This window comes from Artemia sp. Qi Xiang Cuo, chromosome 9, assembly GCF_049724085.1.
Source record: "Artemia sp. Qi Xiang Cuo chromosome 9, ASM4972408v1, whole genome shotgun sequence".
In the NCBI taxonomy this organism is placed as follows: domain Eukaryota; kingdom Metazoa; phylum Arthropoda; class Branchiopoda; order Anostraca; family Artemiidae; genus Artemia; species Artemia sp. Qi Xiang Cuo.
In genome coordinates, this window is record NC_142802.1 from 45,321,104 (window position 1) to 45,338,118 (window position 17,015).

Below are 17,015 nucleotides of genomic sequence, written 5' to 3' on the forward strand. Positions count from 1 at the left end.
TGGTTTGGGACAGGGGTCAGTGGCGTGACTCTGTAAGCTCAGCCAGAGTCAACCCAGCTCTAAATGGGTACGTAGAAAAATCTGGAAAAAGTAAAGAGGAAGAGGGTACGAAAGTGCAGAATGGCCCCAGCCCTCCCATTGCACTTCCTGGCAAAAGGCCATGAAACAAAGATCAGTACCGCCAGTAGGGACTAAGTTCAATACCTTATTCTTAACCTTTTTTACATGTTGTTTGGCTATAGTCTATCAATAATACTAGCAATCGTAAATCCACCTTTCAGGCGGCTCTATTAGTAGACCAAAAGCTCGTTACGTTAGACTTTTAGCAACTTTTCTTGATGAAAACCTATTTTTAAAATTAAGCCAATATCTAAAAAACCTTTTCTCACATTAACCCTCTACAGTCTAATAGGGTAAAAAAAAACCTCATTTAAAATTAGATCAAATTTTTAATAGCTGTCATAAAGAGTTCTGGCTTTTTCAGATAACTTGACTATATGAAATTATAGATTAGAACCTTTTCTGAACGGTTTCTTTTTTGTTTTTAGACATAAGACATAAGAAGCATTGATTTACTCCAAGGTTTAACAAAATAATAATTAAACCATGTAAGTGTCAAAGGCGCATTTAACGCAAAAATAGCCAAAATTAGTAATCACAATACACACAAGAAAAAAAGACAAACAGAATTTTTTCATAAAATTTGTTTTAGAAGCATTAATAATTTTTTGAAAAAATCTCAGAATCCAGTGCGTTCTAAGCATTCGGGCCAGTGTGTAGAATTGAGAAACCTAATTTTGTGTTTAACGGAAGTCAGCTATAAATTTGCTCACTGCCAGAACTAGAATCAGGGTGACCTTATTAAGAAGATGCATAGCTGAACAAACTTTGGAACAAATCTGGCAGGAAAAAAGTAAATTTAATAGCTTTAGTCTGGAGAATCTAACACTGAATATTTCTAAATTATAACACGGAAAAAATATTTTAAACGAGACACTAAACATCATCCCGAGAAATCAAACAGTTCGTGGTAACGAACTGTAAGTAAGGTACGGTACGGAAGTAAGGAACGGAATTGTGATACCAATAGATATATAAAAAAATCGGATTTCTATGATGATTCCAAATATATACGCTTCATTAAGTTTCGTCTTACTCATCAAAGGTTACAAGCCAGAGAAAATTTCCTGATTTTCGAAAAAAGGGGAAAACAACCCGAAAAAGTCATAGAATCTTAATGAAAATCACACCATCAAATTCAGCATATAAGAGAACCGTACTGTAGAGGTTTCAAGCTTCTATCTGAAAAAACATGGAATTTCGAATGTTTTGCCATAAGAGATCACGGGTGCGTGTTTTTTTTTGTTTTTTTTTTTTAACCTTGTTTGTTTTTCCCAGGGGTGATCGTATCGACCAAGACCAAGATATCATAGAATATCGGGAGAGGGCTCATTCGAACGGAAATTAAAAGTTCTAGTGCCCTTTTTAAGTGAACAAAAAATTGGACCGCAACTAGGTCCCCTCCCACAGCTCTTTTCATGTCAAAGTTGTCAAACCAAAGTTCTCAAATAGCCAATTTGTTCAACATAGTTGAAAGGTTAAATAAATATGTCTTTGGAGATTTCATAACCCCCCAGAGCCCCTGAGGAAAGGTCTTTAAGTTACAAAATTTGCCCATTGTTTACGTGTAGTATTTGCTATTAGGGAGCATGCATACATTTTTCAGGTGAGGGGGGGCGAATTTTCTTCAGTAAGGATTTTCCACGGGGACAATTTGTCGTGGGGAGGGAAGTTTTCAGGGGGTGAATTTTTCAGGGAAATTTTACACTCCTAAAATTTGCCAGAATTCCTACACGAAATTCTTCTTACGTCTTGCTTTCTCTTTGTCGATTCGATTTTACGCGTGGAGATGTTAAGAGTAAGTGCCCAGGGTAAACTTTCACCAGGATTGAATTGTCTAGAGCAGTGGTTCTCAAACTTATTTAGACACTGTATTCCTTTTACCCAAAAAACATTTTAGGTACCCCTTCTCAGTTACCGATAGTAACTAGCATATTAAGTAAACTATAGCTAAAATATAAATAAAATTACCAGTCCTAAAATTAAAGGGTTGTTTTATTATTTTTTTTTTTGTTGGCTGGCCGTGTACCCCCTAAAAGTGTTTGCATACCCCCAAGGGGTACGCGTACCACAATTTGAGAACCACTGGTAAAGATAATAAATCGGTCAGGAGGAAGGATTTTTCCGTGGAGGTGTACCCAGATTTCCTAGCATTACTTAAAAAACGATCAGAAATTAAATAAAAAAAAACAAGTTGTTTCAACTTAAGTAAGAAGCAATATTAAAACTTAAAACAAACAGAAATTATTACGTATATGAGGGGTGTTGCTCTTCCCCAACACCTCGCTCTTTATGCTAAAGTTCGAATTATGTCCCAATTCTTTAAGAATGACTCCTGATACACTATGTTCTTTTAATTAGAACAATAATAAGCTTTTTTTTTATTAAAAGTACTAAAAAACTTTAGCGTAAAGAGCAAGGTGTCGAGGAGGAGCAACCGCTCTCATATACGTAATAATTTCTGTTCGTTTAAAGTTTTAATATTGCTTCTTACTTTCATTTGAAAAAACTTGTTTTTTTTTAATTTAATTTCTAAAAGAAGCGACCATCATCTAGAAGAAACTTTTAGACGATGGGCTTTGTTACGTTCCTTAAATGAAAGATTTTCATTCAAAATAATCCCAGTATATTCAATTGTAATCTTTCAACAGTTTTGATCCATCCCCAAGGCAACAAGGAAAAAGACAACGGTTAGCCACTGAAGTGCTTCAATTTTGATAAGCAAGTTGAAAATAATCTATATAATGCAGAAGAAAATATTGAGGATAATATACTATCTGTGACTGCTTGACATGATGAGTCTTTACGTGAGTGAGAATTACAGATTATACACTCGAGTTGGAAATTTATCAGGGCAAAGACACATCGACAGAGAGCAACAAGACTTTAAGGATGCGAAGCAATTACCCACTGAGGTAATTCCCAGAAGATAAAAAACTTCTAGGTCTACTTGAACAACTAGTTTTGGAGAATCTCATGACTGTTTTGAAAGAGAAGGGCTAATTGACAAAATATTGTCATTGTAAACATAGCACAATTGAGCTGTCTCTATATACTAGATGCACCGTTGAAGAGAAAACCGGAGGCAGCTTGGATTATAGCATCAATCGTAACCCAGGTATGCGTGTCGTTAAGTGGCACAACAGCAGCACTTTCTGCTCACCCTTTGGTATTTTTTTTTCATTAATCCTGATGACACGTGTCTGAAGTCGGACACTGAAATAAAGAAAAGAATACCTGTACCAAGGCCAACCCTTTACTTTCAAGCACAAGGATGGGGTCAACTTACCTGACATGTTGGCAGAATTTTACAGGACACATTTCTGCTTGAGAAAATAGCATATGACACATGACATTGTGCACTTTCTGACAGCGTAATGCCGGCATCTGCAAGGCCTAGTTACTGTCTAGGGATAGTGTCAGTGTGCTTGTATTAAACACTAATGAGCCAACAAGGCTGGGAACTTCCGGACTAAGGTAGAAGCTGGATCATGGGCTCAAAACTTGACAATTTTTCCGAAACGAGAGCACCGAAAATGAGAGGATTCACCTTCTATAATCCCTGTTAGAAGTCGGAATACAAAATTCTTGCAGCAACTACAGGTAACGATGGGCTCATAACACTAACCGAAGTCAATTAACTAAACAAGCTCAGTGCAAACATTACAGACACCACATTTATGTTTGGAGACTGTTTTGTTCCGCTCTGTATGACCCAAATTGAGTAGCTGCCATAAGAAGTACCAAAACGTCCTAAAGTATAACACTTTTGCTATTATTATGATGGAATTACGCATTCTAGTCTCAAGAGTTCTCAGCTTTTCCATAACACTGCATAATAGAAGTCTTTAAAAGCTTAAAAATTAGATTATATGTTTCTTACTGCTGATTTCATGGATGTTAGCTTCTCCTTTTTTTTTTTTTTTTTTTTTTTTTTTTTTTTTTTTTTTTTTTTTTTTTGTGCAATTCTCTTTCAAAGGTGTATGATAAGGCTGAAATTTCATACATGATACTAATCCCTTAGTGTCAAATCTATTCCTCGATCTATATCCTCTTTGTGGTCTCTCCTCTTTCGCTTTTCTTTCACTTTTCTCCAACTCTGCGGCAATCTTCGTAGAGTCCTAAGTTGCATTACATGTTTGGCGTCTGATCGGTTTCATCCTCACCTTCTGAACTTAAGTAATAAAAATAATCTCTTACACTCCCTCATCAAGATCAGGCTTTAATCATTTGACCGCTTGTCATATGCCTGAAAATAGTCTGCCTTGGCTGACTCAAAAATGCTCCTCATTTGGTCATCTTTAAACGAATGATAATCTTCCTGGTTTCAATCTGATTTCTTTCTCTCTTTCTTTTTCTACATCAGTGGTTTTTGTCTTCCCTAGTCCTACAGTTTGACGTCATGTTTATAAATATGTATATGCTTGTTTTTTTCTCTCCTTTCTCTACGTGAATTGTTTTATGTTAAAGAAATCAATAATTAATGCGTTTTCCCACCCTAAAACATAAGCTATTACGCTTTTTAGGGAGTTTTGTGTTAATTTATTATTTTGTGCTCTTTAATGATGTCATAAATAAAATTACTTTTATCAAACTAATTAGTTCGACTTGTCAAGATTACCTTTGCATCAATAAAAAATTAGCCAAGGAACATTCTATGTATCTCTTTCGTAATTGACGGGAGATCTATAAATATTTCCGATTTTTATCATGATCAAGGTTACATTTTTTTCCTTTACTTCAACCTCTTTACTTAAATAGTATTTAACTAGAAATACTTTTTTCTATTAGCAAAACATTATACATGGAACAAGGTTTCTTTTTTATTCGACAAGAGAAATTATTAGTAGCTTCATGCTATCAAATGATTTTATGCAAGAGGTGGCGGCTGCGAAAAGTCAACAGTTTTTTTTACTTTATCGAAAAACAGGCATCCATATCAAGATGATCAACGGTAAATTCACTCAAACTTCATGGATTTAGCTTTTTCAGGATATTTGTACTATATGGCATCTATAGAAAAGATAAAATTGTAAACGGCAATATCAGGTACGCACAAAGTAGGGGAGAAGCCCCCCCCCCCCCGCGAAAATTCTAATAATTTTTACCATATTAAAATACTTTCCTATAATGATGATAAAATCGCCTTTTTTCGTTGTTTTGACCAAGTTACTCCTCCCCTTCCAGCAGAGAATTTTCCAGAACTTCTCTGAAAAGACGTTGCGCTTTCTCTGATGTAGCATATAGGATCCCTCATGGCATCTAAAGTTGAGACAAAGCAAATTTTTGCCGGTCGCCTAACGTTCCGTCACCAAAATCATACATTTCTTACTTCTATTTTTCAATATCTAGGCAGCAAGGAAGGGTTTTTATCTAGTTTTTATTATTAAGCTGTAGGCTTCACTATTTTTTCATGGGGGAAACAGATTGTGGGAACGTAAATACTATTGATTAAACAGAATATTTCATTGCAGACTTGGTCGACTTACCTAACACTCGCTGGGGGTGCTGTTGAAAGGTTAGGAAGAGAGAAACCAGTAACAGGAGCTGTAGGTTTTGCTGCAGGTCCTCCAAAACTGAAACCCGTCGTAGCAGCAGTAACAGCTGCTGTCGTAGTCGGAGCGGCAAAAGACGTTGTCAAAGTTGGAGCAGTGGTTTTTGCCAGAGAGCCAAGACCCCCGAGAATTGGAGCTATTAAGAAGAAAAATATAGTAATAATACATTTTATACAACTGTAAACGAAAATACAATCTTGTGCACAGCAATACTTTGAGAGACAAGGAGGCAACAATGTTGTATATATCACACAAAGGAAATACTCATGAGATTTTTCGTAGCTGTTAGCAAGCAGCGACTACTAGCTGCTCCCAAGCGGGTTTACTTCGATACCACTCATCGTTGTTATATCTTTTTAATATTGACTTTTTTGAGAGCTGCTACATTTACTTCCAGTTTGCGCCACTTTTTCACACTCAATTTGACAGCGTCCTTGTTTTTATATCAGTACTTTTTTTGTGTCAGCTTTTTGTTAAGCTGGATTGTCATATCTTCCCTTTTCTCTAAGTTTCCGCATTGGATCTTGTGATATATCGATTAAAATATCCTTTTGCACTTTCGGTTAAGTTACTATTGACGCTAGCTTTTTTGCTACTTTGATAGGTTCTCAAGATGCGATAAAAAAAAAAAGAGTATTTTTCAACTGAAACTAAGGAACAACATTAAAACGTAAAACGAACCAAAATTATTCCGTTAATGAGGGGGTTTGTCTCCTCCTCAAAACCTCGCTCTTCACGCTTAAGTATTTTAGAACTTTTATAAAGTACTCGTCACGATAGTCGTGAGAAGTATTTAATCCTACCGAAGTATAGGAGTAGTTATCGGGGGTTGTCTCGGATCTGAACCTTCCATATAGTCGTAGGGTACAGGCATTAACCAACAACGGTATCATATAGCAATTGTCATTCGAATAATAGGATGAGTTATCTTAAGACCGGTAACATAACACTTTTTAATCCGACAGCAATGAAGAGAGAGAGTTATGAAAAGTAATTCAAATATAAAATAATGAAAATTATACTGGAAATCGAGCCCTTCCACATTACTACAAACTTTAATCTGAACATTATACTGTTAGGGATATTATATATAAAAAAAACTAATTAGACCACATGAATTGCCATAGCTCATGAATATACAAGGTGCAGCAAAAGCATGAACCCAAATTCACGAAAATATAAGGGAGGGGAAGAACTTTCTTTAATTTTATTTTTTAATGAAAATACAAAAGAGGTATTTTTCAAATCTAGGGTAAGACAATTCATTTTTTTATGTTATTTAGTGAAAACACCAAAAAAGAGGTGCTTCTTAAAATCTGATTAGTTTTTCAAAATCAATTAGTGTCCGTGCATAAGTACCGCCCTGTGCTTAAGAGGAGCAAAATTATAGCCTGTCTAATTATCCTTTATTTTAAAAGAAAGTATCTGTTAATAGAAAATAGAAAGACCTATTAAATGGCAACCACTGTCAACAGATCTGATAGCACCATATTCTTTGGGGGCTATATATATATATAAAAAAAAATCAAATCTTCAACCAGAAGCCGAAAAGTATTCCAGGTTTAATGAACATAAGTTGAGATAAACTTCATGAAATATAAATTTATTTGTTTCAAAATTTTTGTAAAATATTGCTGGAGTACTTCAAAATTGTATGAAACATTGAGAACATATGAATTTAAATCACTAATCTTCAAAGGTTTATTGCTTTTATAGCTTTCTCCACCCCCCCCCTTAAATTTCGCGTGGTTTCATTTTTATTCACCATAGTTGAACCCAATAGTTCTTCCTTTAATTTTGTGAATATATTATATAAATCAGCTAACGTTGTCATATTCTAGCGTATACCTCATTATTATCCCTTGATAAAGAGTATTGGTGGTTCAAAAGGAGAAATACAACGTCGCGGAACTGTGAAATGATTAGTAATATTCCTAGACAAAACTATTAGCTTTAAGGAACATGTTGAACACGCATCCGGGATACTTTCCCGGGTTTTGGGTGTCCTAATGAAAACTGAAATATTAAATAACGCGCCAAATTCTCAGACTATAATATATCTCAATGATCTACATTGTCTGCTGCTCTTCAGTATGGCTTAGATTATTCCATATGTGGTTGACCAAATAAGCATACTTCAGAACAAAGCAATTCAAGTGCTGTGCGGGAAAGGACCGCGTGAATCAGTACGTCAACTGTGTTTATTTATGTATAGACATGCAAGAGGCTTACTGCCAATTAATTTTCCGGATATTTTAAAAAATAAATCAGATTTTCACTAGATAATAATTCGTTAAAAAATAAATAATTCCATAGAAATTGTTACGATAAGAATTGAACGAAAAGCAAGTTTTACATTCCACTAGCGTCAACGTCCACATCTAAACATTTATTTGTCCATAGATGTATTAGACTACGGAATGAGATAGATTATGAAATTAAGAAAAGTGAAAATCTGACTGCATAAAACAGTGCTTAAAAGATAAGTTGCACGATGGCTATAGCTTTTAGATAACTAGTTGTGTATATTATTGTCTAGTATTAGCTGATATTTTCATGTGAATTCATTAAAAAGAAATTGCAATGATGTAGGTTGTTATTTTGGGTGAGGACACACTGGTTTTTTAGTGTGTATTCCACTGCCCTTTAGGACAACCAATAATCAGGATCTTAGATGGCCCAAAAGAGTGGTTAGAATAAGAGATATATTTTTTATGCACGATGCGAATATTTTGTTTGTTTTTGTTCACTGACAAAAAAAAAGAAGAGTGGAATGTACTCATGTAAAAAAAGAGACATAATTTATAGTGATGTAATTTTATTTCAATTAAACAAAGGGTGTTAATTTTACTGCACCCTGTATTTTCGCCACTTATTTTGAAACAAAGTTAACATATAATGAAAATTACCAGACGTAATCGCAGCACTTGTAACAGGAGCTGGAGTAGTGGCCGAAACACCAAACGAAAATCCCGAGGGTGTGCTAGTCATAGCAGGGGTGGCAACCTGCTGATTTTGTACTGGTTGCACAGTCTGTGGTGCAAATGACAATGACGATACAGTCGTTACAGTGGCGGATGGAACTACTTGAGAAGTTGGCGCAGGAGCAGCAGGTGGAACCGTTGATGTAGCATTAAGTGGTGCAGTACCAAACGAAAAGGATGGGCCAGGAGTCATTGTGGGTAAAGCTATTTTCTGTGGAGTTCCTAACCCTAAGGACAATGCCTGCCCAGTGCTTGCAGCAGTTGTTGTAGTTGCAAACGAAAATCCGGAAGTTAAAGAAGCTGCAGTGGTGCTTGTAGCGCTTGAAGGAGTCCCAAATGAAAACCCAGAGCTACAAGTAGATGCTGTAGCGGGGGTTCCAAAAGCAAGTCCAGTAGAGATTTGGGCAGGTGCAGACGTTGTCGATCCAAAGCTTGGAAATATTGACCGTGGAGCCGTTGTGCTTGATGATGTAAAAGATGGGGCAGCAGCAGTCCCTACGAATAAAGAAAATATTAGTAAAACTTACGAACATTTAAAGACATGGCAAAATACAGTAAGGAAAACATGAAGGAAGACCAGACAAATTAAACATAACTGACGACACTAGGGAATGCGGTGAATTAATTAGTTCAGTCGTAATTGACAACTTTTAGTAACTAGTCTGGGAATGAAGGTTCACAAAACTACTTTTTCTTACCTTCATGTATTCACCAAAAAAAGAAAAACCTTATCGGGATAAAAACGAAAAACTGTGCAAAAAGCATAAAAAAAGAACAAAGAACTTCTAGAGTTTCCGTAGATTCATTTTGGTTACAATTCTTTCCTTCTTGCTCCCCCCAAGAACAAATACGAAGATAGAAAATCTGAACATTCTTGGAGGGTAAAAAAAAAAAATTGAGTGTCGGGTGTACGAGCCACCTCAGGTTCGTATGAAACATGGTGCTTTGGGCCCATAGTTGCTTTGAAATATCAAGATTTTTATAATTATTTTTAATTTATTATATTTTCCGGTACTGGTGCGTTATACGGACACTTTTATATACTAATGAGAGACGAAACCCGCCAGAATGGTTATTTTCAAGAGACCGGAGAAATGGAATGCAAAGAATAGTTTTCATTGCGTTTACGATATTTAAACTGTTGTTTTTTGGGGTTTAGGGGGGGGGAGGTGCCTAGGTTAGGTTAGGTTACGTATTTAATATATGGTATGCTTTAAATTTTTCAAATGTATTTAAGAAGAAGTCAGGAGGGTCCCAAATTAAATAAACTTCTAAATAATGAGTTAGATAATAAATCTCGTTCCTTTTATAGCTAAAAGGGAATACTCTGCTAGAAATTTGCAAGCGTTAATTTTGATCACTTGGACCTTTAACTGAACTATAGTTTACTTCAAAAGATATTTGGATAACGTTTTGCCTCCAATTTGTCCAAATGTTTTGAAAGGAATATTAGAAGTCTAAGTAGCTAGTAATGAACTACAGCTGTCTTCACTTTGTCAGGTCCATAGGCACTCATAAGGGGGGGGGGGAGGGGCAGTGGCGCTGCAACCCCCCTTGGCTGAATGATGCTCCCTTATATTTTAAAATTTTTGCTTTGAGATTTCTATTATACAATTAGACCCCGGCGCCGCACCGATAAGGGAAGATCCGCGGTGGCGGGGACAAGAAATGGCAGCAGCATCGGGCCGCTGGCGCGATCATTGCTGAACGCAAACATTTATGTTTTTATCAGTCTTTCTCAAATCCCAGCTTTACTTTATACCAGATTTGGGCCTATTCACGATTTAGAAACTCCACGAGTTGCTGAATGGACGCTGGTCTTCTTCGTTATTTATCAAGAGAAGTAGAAGTCTGGTTGAAGTAAAATGGCTGTGGCTTTTCAGAACCCTTGCATAATAGTTGAAATGTGTAACAGCTATGTATTCCTAAAATAATTAGTTAACAAAATTGGTAGTATTTTTTTGCATCGAACAATCGTCAACATCGAGAAGCTGTCACCATTTTCATCACAGCTGGGTTGGTAAGGAAATCTTTCCCCTTAGCGTTCATACCATCAAACATCCAGAAGAGATTCGGAAGGGAGAAACATCCAGAAGGGAGAGAGAAAAGGGTATATCCCCTTCCAATCCAGATGATTTGATAATGAAGATCTGTGCTCTTAAATACAGACCAATCAAATGTTTTTTAGCCCATGAAGCTGGTGGCAAATTGTCAAGCTCATCAGAAGTTCTAACTCCAGCCCCATTCCTACCTGCACTGCCATCCTTTCACCCAATGCTTTCAGTAAGCCCTGTGATTTTGTAGCCACTGTGAAATAGGATAGTCACACCTGAATAAGTACAACCCCATCCCAGCACCAACAAGAAAACAAAATGCTTCAAGGAAGAAAGGAGGACAGAGCAAAAGTGCTCACTGATACATCAGTTATAGCCAAGATTGAAGCTGCCTTTACTACAAGGAAGGCAAAGAAGAGGCGGAAAAGCAAAAACTGAAGCAACAATAGCAGGAAAAAAAGAAGCAGGCTGTGAAGAGATTTGGTGAGAAAAACAGCACTGAGGGTGAAAATGAAACTGAAAAGGTTCAGACTGTGATTGTTTATGACAGCTCAGACATTTCTCTTGGGTAAGATAGTCAAAAGGAATGTGAACTCAGTTTTGATTTGGGTTGAATTTGGCAGCTTTGTACAAGTCATCTATGAGGGCCATTAAGAAGAAGGTAGAACTTACTGCAGAGGTCAGTGTGACGACTATGAGTCGCGGGAGAGGTAATGAGTGAAAGTGGCTGGAGCAACCAGATCATATCTACTAAATGAAAGAGGATGTAGGGTAAAAAACCCAGCACTTGGACAGTGTGTGATCTTGTACAAATGTTTTGACTAAAATATATCTTCCCTAAACAAGAACAGCAGGTTTTTAATCTTGGACGTGAGGCAGATAGTTAGGATTGACTTACTACAATCTTGTAGTCAAGCCTTTTAAAATATGATTCCTCTTTTTTACAACACATATCGGTGCTTGAATCTGTCCATGATTGAGATACTTCAATTTTAAGATCCTTGGTTCAAGATTGGGCAGTAGCCTATTAGACTCCAGCTAAAAATCTGCAATTGCAATTAAGCCTCTACTATTAACTGTCCGTAAATTTACAATAGTTACCATTATATATGGGTGAAATATTCAAAAAGATGAGATACTTATTAAGAAAATTTTGACAGATTAGTAGACAAAAATTAATTTTCCAGGTGGTATAATAGATACAACTATTGAGATGGTGATCAGGGAGACCTGTATTTGTAGTTTCCTTCCCATTCATTTCTGTTAGTGTCTGAAATAAATCCCCGTCCTGTAATTAGACACCTAGTCTGCTCCTAGTTATTACGCCTCCAGTCGTTTTACGACAAATAAGGAAACACATTAATTGTAGTCAGTGTTAAATTCAGAATTTAACAGTTAGGAACTTGAGGATTTTCAGAATCTACCGTTTTAAGTAACGCTGCTATGTCACGGAATCAAAACCTCATTATTTACAAACGCCTGCCTATGGCAAGGACTCAAGAAATATTCTTTGCTATACCAAGGTGTCTTGAAATAGAGAGGTCCTTAAATCCCAAGTTCTTACCTGGAATTTAATCTGGTGTCTTTTTGAAAGACAATTGTCTATTCAATGGATGTGCTACAAGAACTAGGGCTGAATAAAAACTCACCCTGGAAGCACAAGGAATTCTTGAAAACTATTTGAGTGCGCAGTTGTTTGTTTAATTTTGAAAACCGCACTTGATTTCTAAGCAGGAAAATCGAAATCCTTAGCCACACACAAAAAAAAGCTCCAACATTGCGAAGAATCGGCTCAATCTAATTCACAGTAAGCGGAACAATGCCACCTCAGCCGAGAATGGCGCGCCAGCGGCGTTACGACACTTCGGTGGCGATCGACCAGGTTTCTCGTCGGTGGAGTTCGCAGCATGCGCCCGCGCGGCGCCGGGGTCTATATACAACATTTTGTATATAGTGCCGATTTGACTAGGTAAGCCCCCCCTAAAATTCAGCTTACAGGCACCCATGGGTCAGGTCAAGTACCGTATCATACCAGAAAAAAAAGTGAACACAGTCTTAGTCGCACAAAATTCTTCTTCTTCCTCAATAGGATTTTCTTATTTTTTTTCTTTTCTTGTAATTTTCTTCCCAATTTTTATATGATATGAATAGTTTTCAGGGTACATTGCCAGAAAGGGGATAGCTACTTGTTCGGCGAATGCACTGCTTTGCTTTTAGTGCATTAAGTTTGAGTATATTAATGAACATGTATAAATACCAAGGAGACAAAAGTTCTGGAAAAGGGGTATTTTACATCATATGAATCAGAGAAAAAAGTCTTTCTGTAGGTTATCTAAACAACACAAAAGTTCCAATTTAAATTTACTAGTACGTCAAAACAAAATCAGTAGCTTGCAAAAATATTCAATGATACAAGTGACACAAAATTTTCATTTCGATTCATTTGCCATTTCGCTAGTGGCGAAGTCGGAATCCATCAATAACTACACAAAATTTCATAAATAATGATAAAGTTAATAAACCAAATTCTTTATTATATGTCAAAAGAAAAGTTCCCAACACATAAATAACAATAAATCCCAATTTACTTCCAGCTCTTTTTATTACTACAAGAATTGACTTGCACATAGTTAGAACTTCAAGGGGATCTGAATATTTTTTTGGCCACAAAAGGAAGATTCATTTTTATGCAAAAAAATATTCCAATGTTGTATAAAGAATTTCAAAATAACAAGAAGGATTCAACCAGGCAAGAAGTGTCGATTTTTTAGTTCGGGCTTTCTTTCTCAAGTTCCCTAAGTCTATAGCGCAACTTTTGATATGAGAGGATGGCGAATTTTTCAAAATTCGAAAACGTTGCTTCGGTGGAAGCTCGCAAAAAAGAAGACAAAATAAAAACAAAAAGTGGTTTATTGGAAACAATTTTGTAAAACAAATTTGCTATCGAACTCGTGAGCTCTTTTGCTTGTTCTTGGAAGTGCTTTCGGATTTTCTCGTATCGCATTCTCGCTACGTAACAGATCATAAAATTGAGAAAAGAAGAGAGCGAATTACTACTAATTGATATAAAAAGTTACTTTCTTGTTGAAAATAGTAACCCAAAACGTTGAAATGAGCTTCAAGAACAAATTAGATAAAAATAATCTTGATTATAAGTAGTGTCTGGAGAAGCGGCTACAAAATCCCTTTAAGTCTTTCACAGTCTTATCTTTCACGTTTATCTTTCATTCAGACATATTTTAATTTGCAGACCTGTTGGATTTCCACTAGTTAATTTGACTTTGATCTACTTCTTAGGGTCATGGTTTGAAGTGCTGGAAAGACGGCTGGAGGACTGGGGCAAGGCAGTGGCAGAGATAACAGAGATCATACCGGCTAGGAGTTTTAGTTTTTTACACTCAAATAATTTAAATTGATAGTAGTAAAGCATTAATAGATATCACGAGTGATTGCGTAATATGACTTACCAGGGTCAGTCACCTATTACTACGAACGGTACATGCCTTACCAGACGGGTTTCTGAGGTAAAGCAAACAGGTTTACATTCACACCTACAAGACCATACACAGTTTCAGGGATACATTCACGCAATGTGACGATCTCTAGTTTTGGCTATTGAACCTTGAAAAACATGTGTGACAACTCTTGTACCCTCTGTATCAATTGATGACTGTCCGCGGTAAGGCATATTATGCGATCTAGTTTCGTATCTATTATTGTCTTATGGAGTACCGTTAGTAAAAACATCTCTGATTGGTCACGGAAATGGGTGTTGCCTTAGAAACCAGTCCGCTCGCTTTATACGATGGGTATGGTGGGTATAGTCTGGTTTAGTTTTTCAAAGAGAGTGAGTATTTGACATTTTTGCAAAAAGGGATAAGGAATTCGCAAATTGGATTCTATGAACGATATTGATTAATATTTTGAATAATAGGAGTGTGAATGATTCTAATTAGTGATTGGATTGTATGACGGTGGAGAAAGATAGAGTTAATCTGATTAACAGTTAAGATAACACAAAAGGGGTTGTTAACTCAGGTAATTTGCTACTTGACCTGGCTTTACCTCTCCGATGTGGTCTGTATAGTACACAAGTAACGTTCGAGAAGCATTGTCATTTTAAAATAGGATCTAACGTTCCCTTCGTTCCCCCCGTTCTGCAGGGCTGGGGAGGGTAGGTGAGGGGGAGGGGGAGTCAATATTTGAGGTAACACATTCTAAATGAGAAATCGTAAAATAGTCGAGACAATGAACACGTCCCAATCTGGCAAGTATTTAGTTAATATAATGCTTGAAAGAGAAATTAAGTTTTGAGGGGTGTGTAAAAATGGTACTTATTTAATATCCCGGTAAACATACGACTAGAATTGCTTCAGGAGAAATAGACTATTGCTTCTTTCCGAACTAATCAATATTCCTTGACAAATATTTTTTTTATTTTTACTGTATTGCTATTATTCAATGCTTCAGGAGAAATAGACTTCAATGCTTCAGGAAGAAATAGACTATTGCTTCTTTCTGAACTAATCAATATTCCTTGACAGATATTTTTTTTTATTTTTACTGTATTGCTATTATTCAAAACATTGCATTGTCTATGCCACATCAAACTAGCGAATAATTATCGTGGCTTTTTAGGTGTTCAATTTTTTTCAGTGTAATTAATAACATAAAAAAATGATGAAATTTAGATTTGGCTAAGCTCAATTTTGACTACTTTATATGAAGTGAGGGGGGCGGGGGCAAGTATTCAGTTAAAATAAAGCTAGGAAGGGGGAAATTAAGTTGTGAGGGAGGTGTAAAAATGATACTTATTTAATACCCCGGTAAACATTTGACTTGAAATGCTTCAGGAGAAATAGACTATTGCTTCTTTCTGAACTGTCTGGGGTGTGAGTGGGGGCAAGTATTTAGTGAAAATAATGGTGAAAAGGGGGAAATTAGGTTTTGAGGGGGGTGTAAAAATGGTACTTATTTAATATCCCGGTAAACATACGAGTAGAAATGCTTGAGGAGAAATAGACTATTGCTTCGTTCTGAACTAATCGCACTTCCTTGACAAATATTTTTTTATTTTTACTTTATTGCTATTAGTCTTCACAATTACATGAATATACAGTGTATTTTCACGATTACAAGCCTGAGGCATGAATATACAAACAAGTTTTGAGACGAAAAATTGAGATTATATGACGCAGCCAGATGGGTTTTTGAAGCACTTTCATCATAACATGTTTTTTTTTTGTATTTTTTTGGCAATTGACATTTTTTTCTGATAACAAGTACCATTCATTGCGATCGTAGCTCTATGTTGGCTCGTTTTATATACTTCAGCTTGTCTATTCATTTGTGATAAAAAAAAAACTTGCATATGGAAAATGAAAAAATAAATTTTTAAACAAAATTTACGATGCTGCTAGTTAAATAACAGTAGGCTACACTCAGAATTGTTTGATTGACATATGCTGTTAAATCACTTTACGTAAAAAGCTAACTATATTTGCAAAAAGAGATAAGGGATTCGTGAATTGGACTGTACGAACGATCTTATTTGAATAATAGTGAAAAAAACAGAGCTAGCTTAGGTTGGAGTTGCACGGGGGTTGAGTTGCATGAGGGTTCAGTTAAAGAGGGCTCACTTGCACAAGGGTTCAGATGCATGGGGGTTCAGTTGCTTGGGGTTCTGTTACACGGGGATTCAGTTACAACGGAACCCACACAAAAACAATGGGGCACACACTAAAGCCAAATTAGGCCAGTGGCCTGTGAGAAATCGTAAAATACCCGAGACAATGAACAAGTCCCGATATGGCAAGTATTTAGTTAATATAATGCTTGGAAGAGAAATTAAGTTTTGAGGGGGGGTGTAAAAATGGTACTTATTTAATATCCCGGTAAACATACGACTAAAAATGCTTAAGGAGAAATAGACTATTGCTTCTTTCTGAACTAATCAATATTCCTTGACAAATATTTTTTAGTTTTACTGTATTGCTATTATTCAAAACATTGCATTGTCTATGCCACATCAAACTAGCGTATAATTATCGTGGCTTTTTAGGTGTTAAATTTTTTTTTCAGTTTAATTAATAAAATAAATAATGATGAAATTTAGTTTTGTATTATATTTTTATGGTCAAATTGAGAGTAAGGGACGGGGCTTCCGGAAAGTATTAAGTTAAAATAAAGCTAGGAAGGGTTAAATTAAGTTTTGAGGGAGGTGTAATAATGCTACTTATTTAATATCCCTGTAAACATAGAAGCTGTTTCCAAAAGATTTAGGATTCATTAACATTTTTCAA

The 17,015-nt window shown here is 36.0% G+C and overlaps 1 protein-coding gene across 1 annotated transcript in view; it reads right to left on the reverse strand.

The window, feature by feature from the left end:
* LOC148948705 (uncharacterized) overlaps nt 1-17,015 on the reverse strand; it is a 159,840-nt gene that overhangs the window by 31,517 nt on the left and 111,308 nt on the right. Inside the window, exons 5-6 of the mRNA XM_089094617.1 lie at nt 8,585-9,154; nt 5,610-5,811 (exon numbers count right to left, since the gene is read on the reverse strand). Coding sequence (XP_088950743.1) covers nt 5,610-5,811; nt 8,585-9,154 — 772 coding nt within the window. The remainder of the gene's footprint in view (nt 1-5,609; nt 5,812-8,584; nt 9,155-17,015) is intronic.